This window comes from Elgaria multicarinata, chromosome 13 (assembly GCF_023053635.1).
Source record: "Elgaria multicarinata webbii isolate HBS135686 ecotype San Diego chromosome 13, rElgMul1.1.pri, whole genome shotgun sequence".
Taxonomy (NCBI): Eukaryota; Metazoa; Chordata; class Lepidosauria; order Squamata; family Anguidae; genus Elgaria; species Elgaria multicarinata.
The window spans coordinates 35,389,093-35,409,230 of NC_086183.1; the positions used below are offsets into that span (position 1 = coordinate 35,389,093).

The 20,138-nt window shown below is 56.0% G+C and overlaps 3 protein-coding genes across 3 annotated transcripts in view; 1 reads left to right on the forward strand and 2 right to left on the reverse strand.

Moving 5' to 3' along the window:
* Positions 1-57: 57 nt before the first annotated feature.
* LOC134408053 (uncharacterized) lies at positions 58-4,039 on the reverse strand. The gene is made up of 2 exons (XM_063140125.1): positions 4,015-4,039; positions 58-958 (listed from the first exon to the last, which is right to left on the reverse strand). Exons 1-2 carry the CDS (start codon positions 4,017-4,019, stop codon positions 121-123), a joined length of 843 nt encoding a protein of 280 aa, XP_062996195.1. The 5' UTR covers positions 4,020-4,039; the 3' UTR covers positions 58-120.
* A 4,775-nt stretch (positions 4,040-8,814) lies between these two features.
* On the reverse strand, positions 8,815-15,431 carry BLVRB (biliverdin reductase B). Its single transcript, XM_063140063.1, has 5 exons — positions 15,282-15,431; positions 11,065-11,226; positions 10,875-10,964; positions 10,212-10,343; positions 8,815-9,154 (listed from the first exon to the last, which is right to left on the reverse strand). Exons 1-5 carry the CDS (start codon positions 15,364-15,366, stop codon positions 8,991-8,993), a joined length of 633 nt encoding a protein of 210 aa, XP_062996133.1. The 5' UTR covers positions 15,367-15,431; the 3' UTR covers positions 8,815-8,990.
* Positions 15,432-19,857: 4,426 nt separating this feature from the next.
* SPTBN4 (spectrin beta, non-erythrocytic 4) overlaps positions 19,858-20,138 on the forward strand; it is a 49,664-nt gene continuing 49,383 nt past the window's right edge. The window contains exon 1 of the mRNA XM_063140499.1: positions 19,858-20,041. Within this exon, the coding sequence (XP_062996569.1) occupies positions 19,858-20,041 (184 nt within the window). The remainder of the gene's footprint in view (positions 20,042-20,138) is intronic.

The following is a 20,138-nucleotide window of genomic DNA, read 5'->3' on the forward strand; positions in this document are numbered from 1 at the left end:
GATCCAGAGAGGCTTAGTGGTTATTTCAGAGGCTGAGCAGTCACCCCTCAGAGTGGCCAAGGTCCCCCGTCCCTCTTGCATTCTGACTGGGAAAGTGCAGGGGCCCCGCCTGGGGGGGTCTCACGCACACCCTGGTTTGTGCAGGCTTAAATCGGGCTGCCCATCACTGGGCAGGGTGCTCTCAAACTCCGAAGTATCGATGTCTGCAAAGAGATCATCTGAAGGAAGGTTGTGAAGGTAGTTGGAGGTGAAGGCTTCAAAGTTCCCAGACACACCACCAGAGAGGAGTTCCTCTCCGAAGAAAGTGTCCCAAGCACCAGCTCCCTGCTCTAGGCTCACAGCTGCGTCTTCAGAAGAAGAGCCAGAGACGTCCTCCGCATTGGCCCTCAGGCCAGTCACATTCATGGGGGAAGCACTGCTGGGATCCTGCTGCAGACGTCCTTCGTAGAAGCTGTTGCTTGCAGTGGAAAAGAATGAATCCAGAAGCAGGTCAGCTAAGCCTCCGTCCCTGGCCTCCTTGCCCACATCCTGGCAGGGGGCAGAGAAGGCTGGTGGCATGCCGGTGCTGTTGTCCATGCCAAGCATCTCCATCTTCACACAGTCCACTGCACGCTGAAGCTCCTCCTCCATAGGGTCCATCAGAGATTCTGCACTTTCTGGATCGCTGCAGCTTGGCCCGGGATCTGGGCTTGTTTCACAGGAAGGGGGAGCCAACTCAGGGGCCTCCTCCTGAGTCGCTTGGCTCAGGGGCTGGGTGGTGATTTTCTGGAGATGTTTGATGGTGTTCTTGAGCAGCACAAATCTACGTATCTGCTCAATGCATAGCATGGGCGACAGAAAATATTCCTTCAGTGATGTGAGCAGCAGAGACTGGCATGAGCAGCCCCCCCTTGGGCTCTCATCAGACTCATGGTCCCACTCAGGGGTCTTGCGCTTCACGCCGAGGGCCCTGGTTCCCCTGAAGTTGGGGGATGGTGGGAGACAGAAACCAGGATGCATCAGGACAACGTAACATCCCCAGCCTGCAAACCACACAGCTTAGCCATTGTATAGATCCTCTTAGGGATCTTCTGGATGGAGAGGCAGGATACAATGAATAGAATCCTCCCAGAGTGCAGGACATGGAATAACGGGCTCAAGTTAAAGGAAGCCAGATTCCAGCTGGACATCAGGAAAAACTTCCTGACTGTTAGAGCGGTATGACAATGGAATCAGTTGCCTGGTGAGGTTGTGGGCTCTCCCACACCAGAGGCCTTCAAGAGGCAGCTGGACAACCCTCTGTCAGGGATGCTTTAGGGTGGATTCCTGCATTGAGCAGGGGGTTGGACTCGATGGCCTTGTAGGCCCCTTCCAACTCTGCTATTCTATGATTCTATGAATCAGTTACTGTTCTCCAGGTTGTCTTCCTTGGAGACTTACCCTTTGGAAGCCCCCATGGAGACGAGATGGCCCTGAGAAAAGTCAAGCTTGCAGACAGCATCTGGGAAGACTTGTCTGTATGTGACCAGGCAGAACAATGGAACTGCCGCCTCCTCCGCCCCCCCTGCACCGTACCACACACACACACACACACACACACACACACACACTGCAGGTGGTTGATGTGCAACAAATTCCTAACACGTGGGTAGCCAGGGCAGTAACGTTTGTGGAATTCCATCTAAAGCTTGATGAATTTATGAGGAATGCTGCCATGTCCTTGACCTTCAACAGAAATGGGCACAAACTCATTTATAGCTCACTGAATGGCATAGAAAAGGTGGCATAGAAAAGGTGGCAAGAATATATGGAAGACCTGTATAGGAAGGCTAATAATATTGGGAATAGGTCAGACGGTGTGGTCAGTGAGTTAGAGCCAGACATCCTGAAGAGTGAGGTTGAATGGGCCTTCAGAAGCATTGCTAATAACAAGGCAGCAGGAGATGACGGTATCCCAGCTGAACTGTTTAAAGTCTTGCAAGATGATGCTGTCAAGGTGATGCATGCCATATGCCAGCAAATTTGGAAAACACAAGAATTGCCATCAGACTGGAAAAAATCAACTTATATCCCCATACCAAAAAAGGGAAACATGAAAGAATGTTCAAACTATCCGACAGTGGCACTTATTTCACTTGCCAGTAAGGTAATGCTCAAGATCCTGCAAGGTAGACTCCAGCAATTCATGGAGCTAGAATTGCCAATTGTACAAGCTGGGTTTAGGAAAGGCAGAGGAACTAGAGACCAAACTGCCAATATCCACTGGATAATGGAGAAAGCCAGGGAGTTCCAGAAAAACATCTATTTCTGTTTTATTGACTATTCTAAAGCCTTTGACTGTGTGGATCATAACAAACTGTGGCAAGTTCTTGGTGGTATGGGGATACCAAGTCATCTTGTCGGCCTCCTGAGGAATCTGTATAACGACCAAGTAGCAACGGTAAGAACAGACCACGGAACAACGGACTGGTCTAAGATTGAGAAAGGAGTACGGCAGGGTTGTATACTCTCACCTTACCTATTCAACTTGTACACAGAACACATCATGCGATGTGCTGGGCTTGACAAATCCAAGGCTGGAGTTAAAATCGCAGGAAGAAACATTAACAATCTCAGATATGCAGATGACACCATTTTGATGGCTGAAAGCGAGGAGGAGCTGAGGAGCCTTATGACGAAGGTGAAAGAAGAAAGTGCAAAAGCTGGGTTGCAGTTAAACCTCAAAAAAACCAAGATTATGGCAACCAGCTTGATTGATAACTGGCAAATAGAGGGAGAAAACATGGAGGCAGTGACAGACTTTGTATTTTTGGGTGCAAAGATTACTGCAGACGCTGACTGCAGCCAGGAAATCAGAAGACGTTTCTTCTTGGGAGGAGAGCAATGACAAATCTTGATAAAATAGTTAAGAGCAGAGACACCACACTGACAACAAAGGTCCGCATAGTTAAAGCAATGGTATTCCCCGTAGTAACCTATGGCTGCGAGAGCTGGACCATAAGGAAGGCTGAGCGAAGGAAGAGAGATGCTTTTGAACTGTGGTGTTGGAGGAAAATTCTGAGAGTGCCTTGGACTGCAAGAAGATCAAACCAGTCCATACTCCAGGAAATAAAGCCAGACTGCTCACTTGAGGGAATGGTATTAAAGGCAAAACTGAAGTACTTTGGCCACATAATGAGAAGACAGGACACCCTGGAGAAGAGGCTGATGCTAGGGAAAGTGGAAGGCAAAAGGAAGAGGGGCCAACCAAGGGCAAGATGGATGGATGATATTCTGGAGGTGACAGACTTGACCTTGGGGGAGCTGGCCCTGTGCATTTATTTAAATGTCTGAAGAGAGCCTACACCTACAGAGAGAGGGGGGGGAGGGCTTCTCCATGGGACAATGCACCCTGCCTTTGGGTGTGAGCTCTCTTCTGACAACCAGGCAAGCACAGGTGGTTCTGGGGAGTGGAACATGCGCTCTGCCCAGATTGAATCTCCATATGGAGCTGTGCTGCATGTTTGGATCACCAAAACTGCAGGCATTTTCAGCACACCTGTGCCTGCTCTTAGATCTGTTCCGATATGTGGCAGGCTGGGCCTACACCTGCCACAGGATAAGGTGCTAAAATGCCACTTATGCAGACTTTCTCCTGCCTCTGCCTCCAAGTTACCCGAGCAGCATTCATGCCCCTGCTGCCATTCCATATTCAGATGAAACCTGTGGCTTCGGTCAGGCTGAACGGGGTGAATGGAGGTCTGAAGCAGCCAGTCTAGCAGTCAAACCACCATCCCTCAGTGAATGTACTCAAAAGGAGTATTATTGCAAGTGGGAAGAGAGAGAATAATAATTTGAATAAGAACTCCCCAAAGACAGAAATCTAGCATGCCAAGAAAAATGTTCTGGCTCACCCCCTCGCCAGCTGTGCTGATTTTCTATGGGTAGCATGGGGTGGGGGAAGGATGTTCCATTATGCTCAAGCTCCTTCCTAGCCCCCTCCCCTCCCCTCTCCCCCCAGCCTAGAGTCTGAAGAGGGGCAGGCCACCTTCCCACTGCATCCTGCTGTGTGCAGACTGGGCCCAGGATGGACGGCTGTGGCCGTGGCCTGGCTGTATAGGTTTTCAGGGCATGTGGAAAGGGTGGTCATGCAGCAGGAAGGAAGCAGCCTGAGGTGTTCAGGGCCTCAGGAGGAATCCCTCCTCCACCTGGCAGACCCTGCACCCTGTAGGAACTCTGGGCAAAGGCAGCTTCGCTTCCTGCTTGATCTAGATTTCACCCAGCTGGCTGTGTGCCCTCCAGATGTTTTGAACTTTTGCTCCCCCCTCCAGCATGGCTGAGCTTCAAGGGAGACGTAGGCTGAACCACCCCCAGGTTGGGGGGAAGGGGAGGAGGCCTGACTTAATCAGCATTACAGGACATTGGAAAGAGGAGGCAGCGGCAGAGGACATGCCCCTGGGGCTGCAAGGTCCAAGGAGCACGCTCACACACACACACACACACACACACACACACACGTGCGGTGGTGGTCAACTTGCAGCCTTCCAGACGTTTTGGCCTATGAGTCTCATTAATCCTAGCTGGCATAGCCCCTGGTGGGGGTCATGGGAGTCGTAGGCAAAAACATCTGGAGGGTTACAAGTCGCCCACCCCTGAATTAGTCCGTGATCCAAGGGACGGCTTTTTGCAAGAGGGTTTCCGCAGTTGCAGAGACGTTAAGTGCCAACTGCTTGGCCACATCAGCCCTGGGCAGCTTTAACCTATGCATGGAAATCCCCCTTAAGGCACACCGGAGCACTGTGGTGAGTGGGCTTATAAACCTGAAACATTTTGAAAAATAAATATATGATCAGACCGTTGCACTCAGCATCCATTTGCCCAGCAGAATCGGAGGTGGAATTACAGCCCCCCCCCCTTCCGCCTGCCCAGTTCAGCTGGGGTTGAACGCGGCAAGGAGGGGGGGAGGGGCTGCTCTGCCTGGAGTGGTCTTGGGAGCTGGGATCCAGCCAGAAACCTTCTGGGGCTGACAGCCCGAGCTGAGACGGGGATTCCGCCCTTTCAGACCAGCCTCGCAAAAGTAGCCTCGAATCACGAGTCACTGGTACCAAGGCCATTCACAGGCAAAGGAAGGGAGACTCCCAGCCCCCTCCCCCTCCCCCTCCCCCACCACGAAAGCGAAATTCAAACTCGAGATTAACGGCCGAAATGGCGGATCATGGCCCCGACTCGTCGGGTGCTCAGCTTCGGAAGCACAGATTGGCTGGGGAGGCAGAAATCGCACGCGGGGGGAGACGGGGGCGCCCACGAAACCTCAGCCGGAGTTGACCTCACCCCTGATAACCGGAGAAACACGCAAGGCGCTCCACCGAATCGGAGGTAAGCGAACCCCACCACGGAAGAGGCGAACTGCTACGAATAATTACCCCGAAGTGCCGGGGAATACCCTCCCCTCTCTCCCCGGCAAGATTGCGAGGAGCTGCAGTCGGGAGTTGGGGAGGGGGGAATTTAAAAGCAGCCCACTCAGTCGGAGAAAGGTCCCTGCCCCGAGGAGGCTTTACTCCAAAGTCGACGAACCAAGTCCTAAACCCCACACTCACTGGGGAGCAAACCCCTCCCCTGAACCCAGGCGCACTTGCTCCCAAGTAAACCGGCCAGCTCGGGCGGGGAAGGAAACTTACCGGCGGGGGCGGGGGGGCTCCATCCGGCGGGCTCCTTTCGCCCGCGAACTGCACTTGTAGCAGTGCAGTCCGCCCGCCGGCCCGACTCTCGGCAGCAGGGGCAGGATACTCGGCGGTCATAGGCGGGCCCGCGGGAAGGGCGCGCTCTCATTGGCCCAACGCTCACCTGGCAAGCGCTCAGGTGCGGCGGCCGGGGGCGGGCGCTCGCGAAGGGCGCTATGGATGCGTGGTCTGGTCCTGGCCTGTAGGGGGCACAGCAAGCTCCTCGCGCAGGACTCCTGGGTTCCTCTCAGGCCGCTGTCGCATGTCTGAGCAGCCAGTTTGGGCCACCTGCACACAAAGACCCTTGCCCAAGGAGCTTCTGCTTTTCCTCCCCCCTCCCGTATGTACACAGAGAGTGGGGTGGGGTGGGGTGGGGTGCCGCCTGAGGCCCAGAGCCACAAGGGCGGCCTAGAACGGCTTTCCACGCATCAGGTTCCCTTTCTGGATGACACTGCAATAGACAAATGACCATCAGCTTATACTGGAAATCCACTGACTGCTTCCAGCTTCCAAACCTACTGGCTTCCAATTTCCACCCCAAACACCCTCCGAAATCCATAGTTCACAGCCAAGCCCTACGATACAACTGTACCTGTTCAGTCTCTGTCCAACTTAAATTGGGCATTTCTCAGACTGCCAGAACCTCCACCCACCCAATACCCACAAAGTGGAAAAACAGACCGACAAGGGCAGGCTGGTACTGAGGACCCAGAGCCAGAACAGAAAACAGCAGAGTATCACCTCGTGCCCCAGGTGAAGACGAGCACTCAGAGGGACCCTCCATGAACCACAGCCCATCCTGGACAATAAGCCTCCCCCTTTCACAGGCTTTGCGAGGCAGGCCTGTCCTCACCCCAGCCTAAAACAGCTGCTCCCCAGAAACCACAGGTCATATAACAAGGATAGAAACACACAGACCAGACCCGGCAACAAACCCAGTGCTGGCTCAGCCCCCATATCTACAGGGCCTAATGGTGCCACCCACAACATCAAGAGCTCCTTCAGCTTCCAGCGTGATTCATGCTGTCTTCTGCCAGGAACAGCTTACTACATTCTGCATAGGACAGACAGCCCAGCATCTATGCCAAAGAATAAATGGCCACCAGAAATGGCAATATTCAAAACCCAGAGGGATTGACACTTCTGTCTCTCAGGACACACTTGTCAATGACCTTAAAGTGGCCATTCTTGAACACAGGGGCCTCAGACTCAGATTTGAAGAAGAAATGAACTATCATCCATCCAGAGATTCCATTCCATTTTATGTGGCTTGAACTGGGACAAAGGCTTTTCTCACATTGCATGGGTTTACCGGCTCACCAGTGCAAGGGCTTTTGTGTTCTCAGCCAAAAACGGTTTTGTGAATGTCAGGTGAGCCCTCCCCAGTGGCAAAGGGCCACGCAAGACACGTGGATCTTTGGTGCTTCCACGCTCATCCATCAGCCTGCCTTCTCTCTTCCTCCACCGGAGTCCTGTACAGAACCAAAGTGTCCGTCTGGCCACCATTCCCTGAAAAGCTAAAAACAATCCTCACCTTTTGACCATTTTGATCCTTTCACTGTCGACCGCACTCCAACTTACCCACGCGAGCCCCTCGGTGTTCTGGGACTTCCCCAGTTACTTCTCTGAGTTGGGGCCCTCACCAGTGGCAACATCTTCTCCCCTGCAATGCATCATCTTTTGGACTGCACTGGCCCCACATTGCCTCTCCATGGTCCTGAGCACTGTTGCAGTGGGTGCTGGGAAGGGGGACAGACGCCCACCCATGAAGGGGAGCCCAACTTCCTTAAAAGGGGCTTGACCTCAACTACCGGCTAAAAAAAGACTTTACCACTCTTAGCGTTTAGCCACGTGATAAGCAGCTATCCAATCGCTGCCCTTGGAACCCCTGCAGGGTCACCACCGAGGGCAGGCCTAGGTTCTGAACCACAGGTGTTCTGGTCCCTCAGCCGTACCCATCTTGGTGCCCCTCAGATGTTCTAGACTGCAGCTTCCAGCGTTTCTGAGCATTGGCCATGCTGGCTGGGGCTGGTGGGAGTTGAAATCCAAAACATCTGCGGGACATCAGGTTGGGGAAGGTTGCATTAGAAGGTCTTGATTTCCCCTGTCTCTAATAGCAAGCAAAGGGCTTCTAGTTCTACCCTTTCCTGGATTACTCACCCCTAGGTTGCTGGGGAAGATGGACAGGGGGGTGCTCTTGTACCCGGGTCCTGCTTGTGGGTTTCCCGTGGGCAGCTGCCTGGCCCCTGTGTGAACAGAATGCTGGGCTAGATGGACCCTGGGTCGGATCCAGCCTCAGGGCTCTTCTGATGTCCTTCAGTGTGAAATGAATAAACACGGTATTTCTTTCGAATGTAACACAGGATTAGAATTTTATCAGCTTTCCCCAACCTGGAGCCCTCCAAATGTATTGGATGTCAATACCCATCAGCCCCAGCTAGGGAATGCTGGGACTTGTCATCCAAAACATTTGGGGGAAGCAGACTGGGGAAATCCAAATTACAGGCAAATATATTTCAGCTGGATCCCAGTGGTGACATCAGAATACAAAGTATTAGTCATATGTATGTATGTATATTACTGACTTCCGTTACAAGTATGTATGCTTTCAAGTTACGAAGAACTCTTCAGCAAGGAAGTTGGAATCAGATTTCTCAGCAATATATAGAGCAAAGTTACTTGTTAACATTAATACAAATATATTTAGCCACTTCCAATCTAGACCAAAACTTTTAACACTTTGCATTAGTTGATAATCTTATTTAATACATTTATTAGTTGTTTTTCAGGTAACTTTTCAAAGTGACTTACAAAAAGGATCTTATCCTATGCTGATAGACCAGTCCTGGCCATTTGGTTGTCATTCTTCCTGTTTAGTTATGGGAAATTCTAGAACTTACATATTCCTGCATCAAAGGGTTGTTGGGACAAAGCAAGGAATGGCTTGTTGATTCAGTTCCCTCCCCACAACATGCAACAGCATTGTTCCTTGCTTGTGATGCAGCATGGGAGTAAATTGCAGCCCAGAAGCATTGTGCTAAGCTGTGTTTTAATTCAGAAAAATGCAGGCATGCAATGGCAGGCACATGACTTCCTGACACAAAGGAAAGCTGGGCGGGCCCTCCCCCCACCCCCACCCCCCACCCCAGGTCCATAGGAATGGAGAAAGGCACTCCAGAGGCGGCGGAGGGGAGAACGGGTCGGCGAAGGCAGCGTCAGCCAAGCCATGGAGAATTTTCCTTTGTCCACGAGGCAGGGGCTCCTTCGTCACTGCCCCATGGAGGGGTGGGAGAGAGGACCAGGCTGCAGGGGTCATTTCTTTGGGTAATGCCTGGAGAGATAGACATTCTTCCCATCATACTCGGAAGTGGCCAGGCACTTGAGGAAGAAGTGCCCGAGGTCATATTTGGAGATGACTCTGGAGCCGCTGGAAGAATCCACCATCACCGTGTAGTCCCCAGTGAGGGGCTGGTCACCTGCAGGAGAAGAGCAGCTCGATGAAAGAGCCCAGGCCCCAGGGGCAAACGTAAAATAGGACAACTGAGGGAACAGTCCAGGGGCAACTCAAAGGGGGGGGGAGCAGAAACCCTCAGCTGCCAGCAGCCCATGCAGAAGTAGCCACAGGAGTGGATCAGACGCAGCCTGAAGGTGGCGCACCTTTGCAGGCAAGGCGGCACAGTCGCTCCAAGTGGCCCTAGCACACAGGAACGCCCAAGGACCAGAAGCCTTTCCTTGAGGGGCCACACGGCGGAGATTGGGCTACTAGCCTTTCAGACCAAAGGGTACGGCTGCCAGGCAGGGCTGAGCCCCAGCACCTCTTTCCTTCAACGCTAGCCACTGGGTGTTCCTTCCTAAACATGGGATGTTTTTTCTAGCCGTTTTAATAGGAAGGATGAAGCACGTTTAACAAAGCCCAGTTCTAACTACATCCGCTCCTAATGTAGTACTGGAAACATGAATGGAAATGTAGCCCAGAGCAAGCAGATAACAGAATAACTCTGCATATGGGTAGACCTGTTTCTTTCCTTACCAGGGTTGGGGGGTGGGGAGGCAGAATTCCGGATCTACTTGTTGATTTTACAGTGCATCAGCAAGGATATTTATCAGAGATGATGAAAGGGGACTGACCTCCCATGCCCTAAATTGTACTGCGGAAAGGAAGGACGCTTGGGGGTACCAGGAATGGAAGAAGCAGGAGCTCTGTGTAGGTTTGGTGCTCAGAACAAGCCCTGGTTGGGGTTCCTGGATTCTAAGGGCTTGTGCCTTTTGCACCAGTCTCTGGTTGCTGGATCTTGAGGATTGAGTAAAAACAACAACTGCCACAACAAAGTGGATCCCATGAGCCTGAAGTCTGCCCCCTCCGCTCTTCCTGGCTCTCTCAGGCATGCACATCCACACTCCAAACCGGCCCAGGCGCCAGCCACTCCAGCTATGGGCCACCTCCTTGCGTGCAAGCAAGAGGGCCGAGGCGTCCCGCTCCGGCCCAGTCCCCACGCCATGGCCAGGGAGGGCTCCCACAGCCACAAGCCACACCTGCAATGTGGGGAGGCATGACGTAGACGCAGTCCAGCCCCGATTCCTTCAGGATCTGCTGCATGCGGATGTGGTCCTCTGTCACGGGCTGCAGTTTGGCAGGAACCTTGCCCAAATCCCACATCAGGAAGGCTACGAGAGAGCAAGAAAGGACATGGCACCTGCTTTCCGCTTCAGGGATATTCTAGGACACGCGGGCCAAAACAGAGTCGCCATATTCCTCGGCATCCCAATTCTCCCCAGCAGCTAGGGTTAGCGGAAGGGTGTGTGTGTGTGTGTGCGTTTCCCTCCCCTCCCTCCCGGACTTTACTCCCACCTTGAGTGACGGCTGCTGTCTGCCTTGCTCTAACCGTTAGTCCCACTTGCTCTAGCTCTGCTCCAGCACCCACCAGCCCAAATGGCTGTCCAGAACAAGGCCCATGCAGCATGGCAGTGAGCTGGGTGATATGGCTCCCCATTCCCTGGGCTCATGACACAGGGAGCTCCCCAAAGCTGCCTTCTGCTGCCTTTCCAGCCCAGAGCCGTCAACGCTGGCTGGCAGCAATGGCTCTGCAGGGGCTCAGCAAAGAGCCCTCTGACCTGCTCCCTGGATCCGGGCCCTGCAACGTGCAACGTGCGTCTGCTCCTGGAGCTCCCGGCCCCACCCGCTTCGGAGGAGCTGACCTGAGAGGCAAACGACCACTTTGCGGATGCCGTGGGATTTCATGGCTGCCACAATGTTCCGGGTGCCTTCAGACATCATCGTAGTGGGGCCTGGCAGGAGGGAGGGAGAGAGGAGGAGGGCAGTCAGGAGAGGGGCAGGTGGCAGGCTGGGGAGGGGCTGGGGAAGAAGAAGGGAGGCAGCCCCACATACTGAGGTCGTTGCGGGTGCCCAGGATGACTATCACGGCATCCTGCCCTTTCACCGCTCGGTCCACGTCCCCCGGATTCAGCACGTCTCCCACCACCACGTGCGCCGGATGCAGCTCCGGGGGCAGCCGGATTGGGTCTCGCACCAGCACCGTCACCTGGTAGCCTGGAAAGAGAGAGGCAGGAGAGGCCTGTCAGGTGGGGGCTGGCAGTGGGGCGTGCCGAGAGCCCAGGGCCTCCCCTGGGGCACGGCGGTGGGAGGCAGGGAGGGCTCCCGGCCCTCGTAGCGGGGCCCCGGCAGGGCCCTGGCCCAGTGGGTGCTTTGGGGAGAAAGGAGCGCTGGCGCTCCCACAAGCCTAGGCATGGGTGATGCGAAGGAAGACCTTCCTTCCTTGGCCCTGCACACAACTCTCACGGGTAGCCTCAACCCGTATGAGAAAGGGAGAGACACGTCCCCCACCCCACCGCGGGATCGGCCTCAGCTGTTTCCCTCACCCTGACCTGTCTTGTTTCCTCAGTTGCTTTGAATAGCTTTCAGAATGGCCTAGGAGGGAAGCTGCTCCAACCCCCATGATCGCTTTGGAGGCCAGTTTTACTTTCGTTCTACGAGATCCTTTGTGAGGTGGTGCAACCACCTTCTCTTCCGTTTCCCCTTCTCCCTTTATTTATTTATTTATTTATTACATTTCTATACCACCCAATAGCCGGAGCTCTCTGGGCGGTTCACAAAAATTAAAACCATTCAAAGTATAAAACAACAGTATAAAACCATAATATAAAATACAATATAAAAGCTCAACCAGATAAAAACAGCAGCAATGCAAAATTACAAATTTAAAACACCAAGTTAAAATGTATTTATAGATTGTTAAAATGCTGGGAGAATAAAAAGGTCTTCACCTGGCGTCTAAAGGCATATAATGTAGGTGCCAAGCGAACCTCCTTAGGGAGCTCATTCCACAGCCGGGGTGTCACAAGTATCCTTTATTGGATACTTGTGACATCTAATGGCCCCCACAGCCATAAGAACATCAGAAGAGCCCTGATGCTGGATCTGACCAAGGGTCCATCTAATCCAGCACTCTGTTCACACAGTGGCCAACCAGCCATCGGCCAGGGATGAACAAGCACGATGTGGTGCAACAGCACCCTCCCACCCATGTTCCCCAGCAACTGGTGCACACAGGCTTCCTGCTTCGACAATGGAATCCGTTACCTAGGGAGGTTGTGGGCTCTCCCACACTCGAGGCATTCAAGAGGCAGCTGGACAACCATCTGTCAGGTTTGCTTTAGGGTGGATTCCTGCATTGAGCAGGGGGTTGGACTCGATGGCCTTGTAGGCCCCTTCCAACTCTGCTATTCTATGATTCTATGACTACTGGAGATAGCACACAACCGTCAGGGTTAGTAGCCATTCAGAGCCTTCACCTTCAGGAATTTATCCACCCCTTTTTAAAGCCATCCAGATTGGTGGCCATCACTACATCTTGTAGTAGTGAGTTCCAAAATTTAACTATGTGCTGAGTTCCAAAATTTAACTATGTGCTGTGTAAAGAAGTCCTTCCTTTTATTTGTCCTGGATCTCCCACCAATCAGGTTCATGGGATGACCCCGGTTCTAGTATTTTGAGAGAGGGAGAAAAATGTCTCCCTATCCACATTCTCCGCACCAGGCATAATTTTGCACACCTCTATCATGTCTCCCCTCAGCGTCCTTTTTTCCAAGCTAAACAATCCCAGTTGATGTAACCTTCCCTCGTAGGGAAGATGCTCCAGCCCCTTAATCATTTCACTTGCCCTTTTCTGCACTATAATACCATTTTTAGGTGTGGTGACCAGAACTGTACACAGTATTCTAAGTGTGGTCGCACCATAGATTTTTTTTAAGGGCAGTGTGATACTGGCCATTTTATTCTCAATTCCTTTTCTTATAATGCCTAACATGGAGTTTGCCTTCTTTACAGCGGCCGCACACTGGGTGGACATTTTCATCGAGCTGTCCACCACAACCCCAAGATCTCTTTCTTGTTCAGTCACCACCAGCTCAGATCCCATTAGGTTATACTTGAAGTTGGGAGGGGGTGGGTGGAGGGAGTTTGGCCTTCCTGGCTGCTTATTTCCTGCTTCTAGGGCAAACGTTCCCCAAGCTGGCACCCTCCCAGTGGGGATAATACATCTGCAGGGCACCAGATTGGAGAAGGCTGTTCTAAGGTATTTAAGTAAATGGTTTTCTTTTTCTTTTAAAATGTATATTTAGCCATTTGCTCCTCAAATTCCTTCTTGGCTTGTTTTGAGAGAAGTCCGTATATTGGAGAAATAAAGTGCAAAACAAATATTACCCTTGTACATGCAGTCTAGTTGGGGTGGGTTTGCTCTCTTTAAAATTGCTTTCACTCCGGTGTTGCGAGGGAAGTCTTTCCCCCTCTTACTGCTCCCTTGACCTTGCTGTTTAACCGCATTGGCACCCTTCTGGGCTTGTTTTGCCTGTTCTGACCTGTGATACACAGGTTATGCAAGGTTCTCTTGTAGTCTTTTGAAAGGAATCTGCCCCTCCTAAATGGCACCTTTCAACTAATCCTCTTTATTATTGAGAAAACTTTCCTTTTGAAATCAAACAGGGCCGTGGTGGACTTTCCTAGGCAATTTCCCAGTCCCATTTGAGCACACCATGGTGCTTCCATGTGCTGGATGCCAGGCACTGCTTAGCCCTCGCTCAAGGGCCACCTCTCCTCTCATGGGTTCCATGACTTAACTGTTCCAAAGGACAATCACTAATCGTATTTCAAAGTTCTGGACAGGAGCCCGGTTCAAAGGCCTATTTCTATGTCCAGGGTCACGTCACACGGCGGTGCTGGCAGGTCAGTGGCGCAGAACATGCACCTGGGAAGCAGGGAAGCGCTGGCACAAGGCAAGGGGGAGGGCGGCACTGGGGCAGGACGGGGCAGCCCGGCACGCTGAGCGCAAACCTTTCTGAGTGGGTAGGACCAGAGGCCCCCACTCCCTCGCACAAAATGTGGTGACCCGAGCGGACCGCAGGATCCTGGCCGGCTTGTACTGCCATAAACCGTGACACAGCAGCTTCTTGCAGACAGCCAGATGGAGGATCAAGCGGAAGGCTCCTTGCCAAAGGCTTCCATGAGAAGGAACTCTGGTTTAGCAAGGTCTGGTCAAGACAAAACAGGGTCTTTCCACCCACCGGGTTCTCACCATGGCCCCGTGTTTCCATCCCTGCATTGCACGAAGTGGGGTGGGGAGGAGTGTCTGTGGGGCATTCTCCCCCTCCAGCAGCCAGGAACTGCATTCAAGCCCCTCTTTAGTTGGGATGGCTCTAGAGGGCCAAAGAGAGCAAAAAGGGTTGGGGGTGGCCCGGCCAGCCCACCAGCATGTCGCCAAAGGAACTGGCATAAATCCGGGGACGGTGCTTCGCTCAAGAAGCATCTCCAAGCCCTGCATGGCTGTGGCACGCCCGGCCTTTCCTGGGTGCAACCCTCGAAGCACAAGGGCGAATCCAGACCAAACGGGCTTCGCTGGCCAGCTGCTGCACCACCTCCAGCCCCTGCCTGGGCCATCCCTGATAAGGCCACCCGCTCTTTATCTCTACAGCTCACAGGGCAGCTACGTGCATGAGGAGGAGGCCATGGGTGGATCTTTTACACACCCTTCTTTCCCTCTATCACCCAGGGTGGAAGGGTGTGTGTGTGTAGCCATGGGTTAGCCAGCCGCGTCTCCTCCTCGCCAGAAACCGCCTTCGCTCAGGGCTCCCTCTGCCAAAGCGTACTTTGCAGGGCTGTTACTAGGGCCAGAATCGCAGAGCCTTTTGCAGGCCTATTTTGCGCGCAGGGACGGAGAGCTGGAAATAAAAGCTCACTATTTAACACCCGTACGAGCTTCGCTCGATCTCCCCCTCCTCGGCCCGGATCCCCGGCTAGACAGAGGCAAGTGCCACCCCAACCGCCCGCCGTCCTTGGGGCGACTGGGGGTTCAGCCAGCAGCGGCGGCAGCGAGAGCCCCGCCCTGGCTGGCGTGCAGCTGGGCTCACTCACTCGAGTCTGTCGGAGTTCCTGGTGCTGCTGCGGGTCCGCGCCTGGCCAGAGCTTGCCAGGCCCGGGAGCCCCTTCCCCTGGCGCGGCGGGACAGAGAGGGCGGCCCCTTGCCCACCCAAGCCCCCAAGTCCGCGCTCGCCCGGGACGCTTGGCTCTCCTCCCGCGCGCGCCACGCTCACCCGCCTCGATGGCTTGCGCCAGGGTGGCCAGGCCGGTCATGCCGGTGCCGCCGAAGATGGCGATTTTTTTGCAGACTGCAGCCATGCCGGCCTCCCGCACTCCGTGCTGCCGCCGCCGCCGCCTCCAGCCAAGCCGAGCGCCGGAGCGAGCCTTTCCGCCCGGAGCTCCGCCCGGGGAGGCAGGGCCGGCGGAGGCTGGGGGCGGCGCGCCAAGGCTCCGCCGGCGGACCGGGCGCGCCCCCTGCTGGCCGAGAGGCGCGCCTGCTGGGTTTTCTGCGAGCGCCGGCAGCCCTGCCCTCTCCCGGGCTCGGGGCGGCAGGTGGCCGCCGGCCGCCGGGCCTCTGTGAATTGGGTCCCACCGCCAAGCCAGGGAAGCCTGCCCTGGGGCGGGGGCGGGGGCGGGGGCGGCGGCTTTGCGGCGTAGCGCGCCTCTCGCGTGCGCGAAGCGCGTCCGAGCGGGGTCCTCGGCCAGATGCTCCAGGAGCCGGGACGTAGCGGCGCGGGGACGCGTTGCTCCCGGGGGGACCAGACCCCTCCGGCTCTGGGTCAAGGCGAGGGGAGGCTTTCTTCCGCAAGCCTCCCCCGCCCGCCCGCCGGCCCGCCGCTTCGGCATCGCCCAAGTCATCCGTGGCTCGGTGGCCTCGCGCAGCGCCCAGCGCGCTTTCGCCCAGTCGTACAGCTCAGGGCGCTTTTCCCGCCACAGGGCTTGGGCGAGAGGGCGGCCTTTACGGGTTTCGCTGCGGATGAAGCCGCCCGACGAAGAGTTCTGTGCGCCTCAGGGGCCGCCCTGTTACCAGGCTCGGGACGGGAAAGCCAGGCCCCGCCCCCTTACTCTCCGGGAGGGACACGGCCGTCCATCCGGAGGTGAGGCGGTGGGCAGGGGTCCTTCGCTCACGGGCCCTCCTCCGCCTCCCCGCTACAATTCCCCGCCACCACGCGCGCTCTTGCCTTCTCCGGAGGGCGCCTAGGCTCGTGGAGCGAGGCCCTGTGGGAATGCACGGGGGTCCCGCCGAAGCCACGGGGCCCAGGCCGGGGGAGGGAAGGCTGCCCGCGGTCCGGGAAGCAGGAAGGGCAGGCCCAAGGTGACCGCCCGGCTGCAGCCTGATCCAGGGCGAGAACACCCTGCCCCCTCCCTCCCTCCCTCCACGCACGGCATCGTCCTGCGTGCCTCCCTCCACGCACGGCAGCGTCCTCCTCCGGCCGCTGCGAAGGGCGCGCCGAGCATCCTTCGCCCCCCCTCCCACCCCGCGCCTTCCGCGCCTTCCTGGAAAGCGGTCCTGCAGCGGGTGGGAGGCGGGCAGGGCCCCTCGCCATTGCTTGCCTGGGCTGGGAGGGAAGGAGCGGCGCGCCTGGATTGGCTGCCAGGCCCGGACGGGAGTGATGCTGAGGAGGAGGAGGAGGAGGAGGATGCTGATGCTGGTAGAGCTGGGCTGCGCCGGGCACGGCTGGGCGGTTCTCCCCTCCTGCATCCGTTGATAGGAGCCGCTGCCAGCCTCTCTGCGCCCTCCCCCCACCACTCAGGGCAGGCGGCTCCCCTTGGCGCTGGGGCCAGGTAAGCCACCCCTGCTGTACACCGCAGGCGGCCGGGAGGAGGGGGCGCCGGGCTGGCTTTGCGTGTGGTGGTGGGCGCTGGGGGGGGGGGAGAGGGAGGCAGCAGGGGCGGAGGGGGATGGATCAAGGAAGGCCTCTCCATTGGATGGCTCAGGCCTGTCTGAAGGTGCCACTTGCCCCCAAGAGGAGGGAGAGCCAGAGGGCTAGGCGAGGCCTGGCTGTGGGGCAGATCCAGCCCCCTAGAGAGCGGTGGCGGGGGGGGGGGGTCGCTTGAATGAGAGACTGCTGTGCTGCTCTGCGTGGCTGTGGCTGGAGCTGGCCAGCCCTGTCCCCAGGGCCTGGGTGGCAGCTGCGGTGGTGGTGGTGGTGGTGGTGGTGGTGTGCATGCCCCTCCTGGTGGCCAACAAAGGTCAGGGAAGCCCTTTCCCTCTTGCCAGACAGTTCGGTTCCTCCAGACCTGCCTCTGTCCTTGCCCCACCTGGCAGGATGGGTGCACAATCTGTGTGGCAGCGGCTGCAGCAGCAGCAACAGCAGCAGCACCACCACCGGCAGCCTCCCATCTGCCGCGACACCTCCGCCAGGCCAAGCGAGCCAGGCCCAGAGCTGCTGGTGGCGAGAGAGGCCTGGAACAGAGAAGGACTCTGCGGGGGCTGCGGGGGGGGGGGCAGCAGGGCTCCCTGGGCCTCCGTAGCTGAAGGTGGAGGACCAGAGCAGGAACCCTGCCCCACTCTCCACCCCCCTGCTGCCCCTCCCTCTTGCCCACAGTGCCCGCCCAGAGCTCCTCTCCCACGCTGTGCCCAACTGCCCTGCTCCTGCATGACACATCTGGGGCTGGAGGGCCCCTGTTCACTAGGAGTTCTGCTCAGGCCCCGCGGACGTGAACAGGGGCCCAGCCCCATGTTCAGGTGGGCCCCCTTGGGTCCAATGAGGTTGTGCAGGAGAGCTTCCCAGTGGATGGCACCCCAGTTTTCTTCCTTAGGGCCAGATGTAACAACTTTGCTACTTCAGCATTTAAAATGCTGAGCTTTAAGATCTGAACCTGACGGTACTTGGAAGCTAGGTTTCTGGAACACTGGAAGATGTAGAGATCTGACAACGAACTGGATGAGTCGGCAAAGCATTGCTATTGAGATTATTTACTTGCATTAATTACTGGATTAGAGGAGATGATAATTGCAGGGGGGTGCTCAGGCTTCCTGCCTAATAGACAGGTGAGTCCTTCACCCCCCCAGGCCCCGGTTCCCCCCCCCCTTGCTGTTACAGTGCAGCAGCAAAGCAGCTGAGCGGCTCCCCGATCACCTCTTCTCCCAGGGCAAGCCATCCTTCTCTCTGCTTCAGGCTGCTGTAAGGATTACTGAGGGAGAGGATGGGAATGCTTGAGGAAGGGGCCACGGCTCAGGGGCAGAAGGGCCCTGGTTCAATCCCCAGGGCTGGAAAACCTCCCACTCAAAGCTTGAAGAATCACTGCCAGAGCGTCTCGACAACGCTGGGCTAGACGGACCCAGGCAGCTTCCCAGGCTCTTCAAGCCCATCGGACATTTGAAATGCAGCATATAAAGGCCGGGTGTTTTCTTTTCTTTTTATAATTTGGGATGGTTAGGACTAGGGCCTGTCACTTTGCACATGCTCAGAGGCCTGAAGTGGGACTTGGTGGAAGGGAGAAAGAAGGCATGTGTTTCCCTCAGAACTGCTCAGAATCTATCAAGGCTGAGAACTTGCGTGGCAGCATGGTGCCGGGCGTGGACTGGAGGCACACCTGGACCTGCATCCATACTGGCTGTGCACAAAGAGCCCTTCTCAGCCTCAGTTCTCCACCTGCAAAGTGGAGACGTGACAGCAGCGCTGCGTTGGGTGGAGGGCCGATAACGGCACTGCTTTTGTGGCATGTCAGTGGGCAGGCAACTTTGGGGAACCGGATGCTAGACTCGATCGTCCTTTGGTCTGGTCCAGCATGATCTCCATTTCAGATCTTGGGGAGTGTGCCGGCCAGCGGGAGGCACAGGCTGCTGCAGTGAGACAGCAGACACTGGGAAAGGGTGAACGTACCCAGAGGTGCACCACAGCCCACCTAGGGCCTCAGCGGCAGGGATGGGGGAGGCAGGCTGCTCCCTTCCTCCCCACCCCGATGGCTAAGCAGTTCCCTTCCTAGGCTTGTTCTTGCTGTGAAGGGGCCAAGATGTGGGGAAGCGCCATCGGTGTGCCCAATACTGTACACGTGCAAAGGAGGCTCCAATCTAGCAGGAACCACAGAGGATGGGGTCGGAAGTGGCCGGCAGGGGTCAAGTGGGGAAGGCTGCAGCGTCCTTTGGGGCCCCCACATGCCTGGGGTGCTCCCACAGGGCAAAGAGAGGAGCCCCACGGCTGACCTTCCATCAGAGCAGCGTGGGGTGCGGAGTGGACTCTTGGTGTGTATGTTGTTGCATTTTGTCCATGGTCAGAGCTGATGGGGCTGCAGTTGTGGCCACGCTGGGGGCGCGTTGCTCACAAGAGAGGAAGCTGCCCGGAAGCCGTGCATCCTCATCCACGATTTGGAGAGGCTGTCGTGATTCCGTGCCAAAGGAACTCAAAGATGTGCTCAGAGGCGTGCTGTTCTTTAACGTTACTTCACAGAGGAGCTAGCTAGCCAAGGAGCTAAGAGTGGGGTCCGTGAAACAGGAGGTGGCCTGGGGCAAGCCTGAACCCTCACCCGCTTCCTGCAATGTGGGGATAATGGTACTGGCCTACTCTAAAGGGTTGTTGTAAAGGTGGCTGAGGCACTCTGACGATGTGAGATACTTAGGGGCGAAGACGGGGCATCATCGCGGATGGTGGCTCAGGACTCTGCCTTGCAGGCTGTAACGTGTAAACTCGTCCTGACCTGGGACTTCCCTTCAAAGAGCAGCCGTTGCATTTGTCCATTTATTTTCTGCTCTCTGATGTCTAAAGCCCAACAGGCAGGCTCAATAGCCCTCTGCAGCATCAGGAGCTCATGAAGACCCTCCGTGCAGATCTGTGAAGGAATCCATTGCTCTGTGGCAGCAGCAAGATGGCCAACGTCACGCCAGCTAAGCTGGATAACATGGAAGCCCAACAGCAGCAGCAGCAGCAGCAGCAGCAGCAGAACAACAACGCCCCGCGGTGGGAGAACACAGACCACCACCACCGGCCCTGGGATGAGACCACCGCCAGTGCCAAGCTCTTTGAATGCTCGCGGATCAAGGCCTTAGCCGGTACGTTGGAGGCTCAGGCGTGCACACCTCTGCACCTCTGCAGTTCTTGCCTGGGCTGGGCGGGCTGAATGGCAGGCTGTCGGTACAACAGGGATCA